Source organism: Coffea eugenioides, chromosome 3 (assembly GCF_003713205.1).
Source record: "Coffea eugenioides isolate CCC68of chromosome 3, Ceug_1.0, whole genome shotgun sequence".
Classification (NCBI taxonomy): Eukaryota; Viridiplantae; Streptophyta; class Magnoliopsida; order Gentianales; family Rubiaceae; genus Coffea; species Coffea eugenioides.
In genome coordinates this window covers 21951139-21959984 of record NC_040037.1, presented here as the reverse complement: position 1 = coordinate 21959984, position 8846 = coordinate 21951139, and the positions used below count along the sequence as shown (strand labels likewise).

Sequence of the window (8846 nt, the reverse complement as noted above, 5' to 3'; positions counted from 1 at the left end):
TTTCCATTTCAACAATTCCTAAAATGAAGTGTTTTGCTCTAATGCATCTCAACTTTCTGAACGAATACATAATCTATGATCAGAAAAAAGTCATATTCTACATGATGCATTTATTTGTTACTTTATCTAACTCCAATAGAAGGAAACTTATCTGCGTAATGGTGCAACCTATAGTTATAAAAGACATGCTTTGATGCTTAAATGGTTAAGGGATGTACCTTGAATCAAGTCAAGCATAGCGAGCACATTTTCAGAATTATCAAAATCAATCACAAAGTACAATGTACCAAAATGCTTGTAAACAAATCTGGTATCCTGAAATAAGGAAGAAAGCATGATTAGTTTTCTGAATCCCTTTTACAAATCTAGAGCTGGAACAAAGTGCTGATCAACCCACATAACAAAGACTCAAAAACTTTAAGAAAGAAAGAAAAACAGTGCACTATGCACTATAAGAGCAAGAATTACCGGGCTTAAAGTTGATTGGACCTCAACAAAGTTGCCAACATTTTGAGGCCTGCTGGAGTGGTTGGGTACCAAAAAGTGGGGGACCGCTGTCTCAGCGTCAATTCTGTGCCCAGCTGACATTTTAGTGAGGAACTGAAGAGAACGATCTTGAAGTTTTGAGAAAATGTAAATTTTTGCCATACATCAAAAACCTTCCAGTGAAGATTTTAATATCTTTGTTAATGTATTTTTACTAAACCGCAATCACCAGGGTTTGGGTTCACTAACTTGTCCTAAATCAATTAGCGTCTCAGCATAACTTAAGCAGAAATTGAGCTTGCTTAATTAGATTGTTGAATGTTATTGATGTAAAACAAATCCCTAGACATTGTTGACCAATGCCTGAACTAGTCAGGACTTCCACCAGATACCAGGCTGAGGATCTGTATCATGCCCATCAGCCATCCAAAGCACAAGAAACCGATTTGGTGGGGGGCCGGGGGTTGGGGGGGGTTTGGATAGCCCCGAAAAAAATGGAGGAAATGTACCACCTAAAATACACCCCGCTGTAACAAAACAATGCACTTAAGATTCAAATACTGTAGTAAGACACTAGAGAATATCCTCTGTTTTTCCAAATACAAATTTCTATGAACATTTGTCTGGCTAAAGCTTTCCATAGTCTCTTAATCCCAAGGCAGATGAAAGTGCACAATTAAGACATCTAGAGGTTTACACTGGTCAGTAAAAACTAAACAACAAGATCTTGTGCCAATGATGTTATCCAAGACAGTGCAGCCTAATCAAGCATATAGATGCGAGAGGCAATATCTTGGACCAACCAATCAAATCCATCAAGTAACCCCTCTCCAGTGTATGCACTACATCCCACAATTCTCCAATGTCGACTTTTATCCATAGCTTCTAAGTTGAGTACCTAATCAATAAAACAAGAAGAAGATGAGTAAAGGATTTGGTCTCAACATTGTACAGTTTTATTCATATGATTCAGGAATATATATCCACTCCAGAAACACTGCTCTCATATGAATCAGGAATATGAAGCAAATCCAGATATAGACTGCCATCCTGCATGTATAATCCTTAGGCCTCCATTCTCTTTCAATTATAGGAGAAGGAACAAAAATAGAAGAAAAAATAAGAAGATTATTCTAGCAAAAAGGAGCCTGATTTGATGGCCTTCAGGCTTACTTTAGCTATTTCATCCGGAGAGAGAGAACCTTGTATATCCTGCTTGTTTGCAAAAATCAACAATGATGCTCCTGATAGCCTCTGTCATTTCACATAAAAAAAGCAGAGAGAGAGAGAGTGTTACAAATCCAACAATTTCAAAAACAATCTAAACATTTTTTGGAAAGTAAGTGTACAGCTTTTCAATCCAGGAAACTGAGGCAGTTTTATGGACCAGTGACATTAGACAACATTATTTGCCCGGGATTTTAATAGGTATAGACAGGCAAAGGGACAAACTTGACTTTCCCAATTTATACCGGGTGAGTAAGAAATGAGCTAATCAAATTTTTATCCCCATATACCAAAAATAGAGAAACTGTTAAGATTAGGAAACTAGGACTTGAAGGCTATGAGGTCACCATGGAATGGCACTTTGTGTCTTCTACTTCAAACAACTGGATAAGGTATACAGATATTTTTGATCTTTCATTCTTTCTAGTCATGACCATGTCAATTTGCCAAGTTCCAAGTACAATACCTCAGCATGGGATATCACTAGTCTGAAGATTTTTATGCTGAAGGGGGAAACATTATTATATCCTTCCCCACATAACAATGATGCGTGTTATGATGTCCATGAGATTACCAAGTCGACCATATGAAATGGAGCAGTATGCCACAAATAGCAAAATTGAAAGTGAATAAATTGTAATTGTGGATGTCAGGGTGATCAGTTAAAGCTATGGTAGGAAATTAATCACTGTCAAAATTTAGCAAAATGAAAATGTAATCCATAGCCTAACTAAAGACCACAAGTTTCTTCTTTTAAATAGGAAAACAGGTCTCAAACTGAGCAAAACAATTACGAACATAAGATATACCTCTTCTTTCAAAAGATTATGCAATTCATATTTGCAGTCATCTAGCCTTCTAAGATCTGAACTGTCCACAACCCAAACCAATCCATCAGTCTGCTCGAAATAGTTCCTCCAGTAAGATCTAATTGTTTTCTGTCCCCCAACATCCCAAATATTCAGAGTATACCTGCCAATTACACAGTTTAATCTAGCAGCTCATCCTTCAAAACCACAACCAACAGAGAAATCAAATTTAATTAGAGTTAATACAACTGATAGGACTCAATGTTCTATTTTCAACTATATCCACAAAAATTCCTTCTTCACGATCCACACCAATTTCATATAAGATCCACTAAAGTTCTCAAGCAATATAATGACAGAACAAGCTCATTTTATCTTTAACAGAGACAAACTGAAGCCCCAACTTCTGCACCTAGAACATGGTCACCCATGTGATTGCTAGATTGCCTCTTCAGAATGAAAACCCCAGAAAGCCCATCCAGATATTATAATGAAAAAGAAGCTCTGCAAGTGAGACTACAGTCAAGCCATTAAAAAAAAAAATCCCCTTCTTAAAGATGTCTCAAATATCCTTTCTTTTTTTTTTCTTTTTCTCCAGAAATATTAAAAATAGATATGAACAAGCCGAAACTTCAAAAAAGTAGCAAAAATTTGGAGAAGCGAGAAGAATACTTTTCATAGATAATAGTCTTGATGTTGAAGCCAAGCGTGGGACTAATAACACTGGTGTCTTCCCCATTAATTTTCATCACAATTGTCGTCTTACCAGAGTTATCCAGGCCCCTGTCTCAAGAATAAAATCAAAGCTGAAGGTTAGATCTAAAGACTGAACTTGAAAATGACAAAACAAAGGAAAGGGGCAACTGGGCTCTCGATACATACACCATAAGAATCCGCATTTCCTTTTCTTTACGCTTGATCTTCCGAATTATGCTCAGAAGCCCCATTAGCTGCTAGCTTCTCAACAATGGAAGACAGATCAGGTTTTTCAGTGGAATTTGATTCAATCCTGGAGAATAAGTTAACAAGGTACTCTAGCAATTAAAACGTAAAATCGAAAAATGGTGTTCTCATTGCTACCTTCTGCAATTAGGATTAAACATTTGAATTCAAGGAAAAATGTTTAATAGTGCTTGAAGACGTGATATGATGGATCTACTAGGGTGTGCCTTCTTGTTAGTACTAAACCTTTTTATTTCAAATCCATTCAGATACATTTTAATAAATGCATAGTTTAAGTATTGAAGGTTCTTAAGGTCAATAATTATCTGATCTGGTTCCCAAATTTTGATATTTTGTTATTACCCGGTAAAAGTTACATGTTAGCATCCGCTTTTAACTCAATTTTGTGGTAAACTTAAGATCTCAAATGCAACAATATTCTTCTTATGATGGAAACAACAAGAAGTACACGACATGAACCCAAATAAAGATGCACCAAAAGGGTGGGAATAGATCAATTCAAACCAAGTCAGGCAGCTAGTTTGCTCTAGCAGAGTACAGATGGGAATAAGTTAGGGTACAAATGAGAATAAACACAGTTAAGTAAACTATACAACTCCGAACAGAACAACAAAGAAAGCAAATAGGCAAATCACAATGCTCTACTACATGTTTTGAGAAGCTAATTGGGATTCATAAAAATGAAAAATACATAAGGTGACTGCACATAATCAAAGTTGCTGCAAAACCAGGATAAAACCCCAACGCAATTTTTTTTTCACTTCTACTATTGAGCTCTCGAATAGATAATTTTACATTTCTTTTTGGCATATCATCAAACATCTACTACGCACAAATCATAAATGCAGCTGAATGCCCAAACAAACCCATTTCAACTCTGGGCGAAACTAAAAGACTTCTCTGTTTTCCCAAAATTAATCAAAGACAATGCAAGAAATATACGCCAAAAACAATAAGAAACTAATCTCCGTACCAATCTTTAGGCCAATCTTGTCTCGTCAAGACCCCGTAAAAGTACAGAAAGCGGGTGGCGGAGAAGGCGAAGGGCGATTGATGCTTCCTCAAGCAAGGAGAAGGTTATCGCGGCAGGGGAGGCCAGGTTGGCCGATGGGTAGTGACATAAAATAAATTCAGATACACCTGTATGCATTGCAATTTTTTTGAAGTTTTTTAGAAAATATATTGTAATAATTTAATATATGTGAGATAAAAAAATAATTAAAAATTTATTTACGAAAAACGTAAAAATATTTTGATGAAAAATGGCTTCCCAATCAAGCCTCTGCCATGTGTGAGTTAATTTGGAATTAATAAACTTTTTTTTTAAGAAAATTAATTGCTGGCGAATAATCAAATTCCAGTACCAATTGACAAATATTAATTAATAAGACTAAATGTGCTTAGAAATTGATCATTTGAGATTGTATTTATTTTTGTCTAAACTTTAGATATTAGAACTGCTTGTACCTAGGGATGGCAATGGGGCAGGGGTGGGGAGGGGGATCCTTCCCCCGCCCCGTTGTCAAATAACTCCCCCGGTCCCCCGCCCCCGCCCCCGCCCCGTTTCCCCCGTGGTCCCCGCGAGAAATGGATAACCTTCTACAATTCATAATCTTCAGCTTAGCCGTAAATGAAGAACTAAGATGTGAAAAATCAAAAAAAGAAAATATCACCTATGAAAATAATGAGGGGAATTAACTGAACCAACAAAGGATGAGCAAACTGAAGAGGCACAGAGCATTGCAGTTTTGGGTAGACATTACAGATTCTCATTTTGCAAACACATCAAGAACTTACCTCTGAGATTACTAATAAAGCAATCATAGAAAACTCTCTAATAGCCCAAAAGTTTTAAGACTTTAGTCCATCAATCAGCTTAAGAAAACCCCTGCATAAAGAAAACACTATTCTTATCAAGATGCTCCAAAACGTCTGCTAACACATTCATAGGCCATAATTCCTAAAAAGGAAAATGGAGGTACAGTAATACCGTATCTTTCATGTTTTACGATAAATGTGAAACAAGATATAGATTTTTAATCTGAATAAAGCCTTAACTGATACCTCCATTTCATTCACGCATTTTCACAAACAGATTACAAGCACACACAAAAAGTTTCATCCTCTTTCAACTACGAGATTGAAGTGGACCATAAAATTGAAGTGAACCAAAATTTCAGTCATCTAAGAACGTAAATGCAAGCAAATTAGCAGGAGAGGGGAAAAAAAAAGGGAGAGAGCATGGATTTCATTTAGTACCAGTTGAAGTTTGAAAGGAGGGGAAAAATGAATTTAGAGATTTCGAGTGATTGAGACTGATTACTGATTAGAATTGAGGGGAATGGGACTATGGGAGGCGACGGCGGTGGCTGGCTGGCTGCGATTCTGCGAAGGAGGAAATGGAGGAACTGAGGGGGAAATGGGAATGGCCGAATGGAGGATAATTAGATTTAGGGGTTTTGTACTTTTGTGTATTTAATATTTATATATATATATATATATATATATATTTTTTTTTTTTTTTTTTTTTTTTTTTGTGCGGGGACGGGCGGGGGTATGTTGCCCCATCCCCCGCCCCGTTTTAAGGCGGGGGTAAAAACCTGCCCCGCCCCATTTGTATCCCGCAGGCACCCGCTTTCATTGCCATCCCTACTTGTACCTCGAATATTTAGAACAATTTCGATGAATTGATTAACTGCTTTGTTTTTCAATGAATTCTTTTTTAGTAGAATTTCTATAAAGGATCTTCCTTCTTTGTTTTTCGATTTTCGTAGATCTATAAATAAATACTTTAATGTATTAAGTGACAAAAAAAAAGAAAAATATTTTAGAATCCACCTAGAAAAAGTGAATGTAAATTAAATTTCACCTACCACAAGTGACAGTAAATTACGACATTACTAAATCATATATACAAACATAGAAATTCCTAAAATCAAGGAGATATTCTTTAGTTTATTTGTGTGTTTACTCACATATTGCTTACTATAGGATTTTTCAATACTTTAATATACTTATTACATATCTTGCATAAATAAGTGGAATCTATAGTTCAAAATTGGGATAATTTCAGAAACCTCCCTTGAGGCTTTTGACAATTTCACTCGGCTGCCTCCAATTTTAGAAAATTACACTGACCTCCCTCGATTCAATAAAATGACTACAATACCCTCTATTTAATAGATAATTTACCATATATGTGGGATACGAAAACCAAACCAAAAGTAAAAGAAAAAATAAAAACCTGCAACAACTAATCATCATCCTCAACCTTACTTTAATTAATACCAGTTTTTTTTTTCTTTTCCTCCCTTTTTTCTACCTCTTATAATTCTTTCCTTCCTACCTATAATCTCAGTCTTTTCCCCCAATCAATTACATCACTATGCAAACCTACCCAAATTGTTTATTTCTTGTATGCTTCTCTCTTTCCGTGGTACTTAACTATTAGCCCCTCTTGTTTATTTCTTCTTGTGTTATAATTTGCATACATTAAAGAATCAAAATTTCCAAAATTACAAATTGAGGGAGCAAATGAAATTTTCATGGTCAAATTAGATGGAGATGATGAAAATGGTTGTGATGGAGGGGAAAAAATGAAATTAAAGAGTTATGGTTGCATTTTCCGTGATTTTTCATGGAAAAATTACTGTAGCGATTTGATGTATGTGAGGGAAAAAGGTAATAGGGAAATGTGATAACGGAAAACGACATAATTTTTCGACGGAAACCGGCAATCCAAACAAGGCCTTGTGGGTTATGCTACTATGTCTATTACGCACTAGAATCTAATATCTTTATTTGGTTTCATTTTTGTTTGATTTACAAGTATTGACGGTGGTTTGTCACAAAAATTAGTTTCTCTGTTCGTAATGCCACTGGAGTATAGAGTTGCTCTTGGCAGGCATTAATAATGGTTAGCTAGGTCCTTTTATGTTCAAGGAAGATAATAGATGATAGGTGTTGGGTTCATAATTTGATATGTGAGATTAGTTAATAGACAAAAATATAGTGTTAATTTGGGGCGGGAAGCTTTTTGAGGGTATTTTAGTTGGTGGTGGTTGTTATGGTTGATTTGTAGAGGAAGTGATTTTGGTTGAGTTTGGGATTTTGATGATGCCGAAATTGATAGAATTAGGGATTAACTTGGAGTGCGATTTTACTAAATTTTGGGATTTTAGTGATGCCAAAATTAATAGAATTTGGGGATTAAGTTGGAGTTTGCTTGAACAAGTTGATGAGGTTTTGGATTTACAATTATCATGGAAGAATAGCAAGTCTAGATGAAAGTGTTTCTTTTTTTTTTTTTTGGTTAAATTGTTCACTAAACCTTTTTTTCACTTTCTTTTGATGTATGACATTGCATAAGGATATTTTAGGATACTTAAATATAATTCTAGCCGATGAGTCTATAATGTTACTTAAACACTATAAGTAAGGGAGGTCAATGTAACTTTCCAAAATTGGGGGGAGCTGAGTGAAATTGCCGGAAACCTCAAGGGAGGTTTCTGAAATCATCCCTTCAAAATTTTGTTGTGGTATAAGAGCTATCACGGCAAAATTCATCCTTGTTAAAAGAATATATAAATAATGGACGATACTGTACTAGTCCACAATCAATGCATTGGAAAACTAATCCAGAAATAAAATTTTGATGCTCACCAATTTCCAATGATAGTAACCAAAAAAAAAAAAAAACTATTGTTTGACCACATCTAATAGTATATAAAGGGGTTTCTATGGAGCTATTAGAATTAGAATAAGAAGCGAATTTCATTGAATTGACAAAAAAGAATTTGAAAGGATTTACGCATCACTTCTTTAAAATCCCAAAAATCAGTTGATGTTTTCAAGTTGCTTTTGAAAACTTTTCTGGTTGAATTCTAAGCAATGGACTATCGTTAGAAATTTTTAAACCCTACGACGCATATTTTGCCAAGTCTCCCTTTCTTTTTGCGGGTCAAAATAAGCAGAATTAAGAGATCTAACGACAATGGCATTGCATGAGTTTGTTTTTTTTTTTTTAATACCTTCATCCCTCCCCATACCCTTTTCATCCACCAACTACATCCAAATTCGAATCTTAAATTTCATAATGTGGAAAATTCTAAAAACTCTCCCCTAACCTCAGAGCCAATTTCAGTGATTAATAACATTGCATGAGTTCACTTACATCAACAGTTCCTCATCTTGTACGACCTTTTTTTTTGAGGATAAAGATGAATACTTTCATTCATTCATTTAAATTAGATACACTGTTACAGCATCAACCAAAAGGAGGGAAAATTATCCCACCAAACAAATTTCCGCTCTAAGCTAACTGCTACTTTGGCTAACATATTAGCAGGTTTGTTCGCTCTT

General features: G+C 35.3%; 1 protein-coding gene across 5 annotated transcripts; it reads right to left on the bottom strand.

The window, feature by feature from the left end:
• Positions 1-990: 990 nt before the first annotated feature.
• Positions 991-5913, bottom strand: LOC113764430 (ADP-ribosylation factor-like protein 2). 5 transcript variants are annotated; one of them, XM_027308321.1, is made up of 8 exons: positions 5745-5913; positions 5283-5373; positions 4459-4625; positions 3405-3531; positions 3195-3305; positions 2523-2685; positions 1660-1740; positions 991-1384 (listed from the first exon to the last, which is right to left on the bottom strand). In XM_027308321.1, the coding sequence occupies exons 4-8, from the start codon at positions 3467-3469 to the stop codon at positions 1247-1249; spliced, it is 558 nt and encodes a 185-aa protein (XP_027164122.1). In that variant the 5' UTR covers positions 3470-3531; positions 4459-4625; positions 5283-5373; positions 5745-5913; the 3' UTR covers positions 991-1246. The 5 variants fall into 5 exon arrangements, with proteins under 5 accessions (XP_027164122.1, XP_027164124.1, XP_027164125.1 ...); XM_027308323.1 differs by having other exon boundaries at positions 3405-3479; XM_027308324.1 differs by lacking the exon at positions 5745-5913 and adding an exon at positions 5550-5710.
• Positions 5914-8846: the final 2933 nt, after the last annotated feature.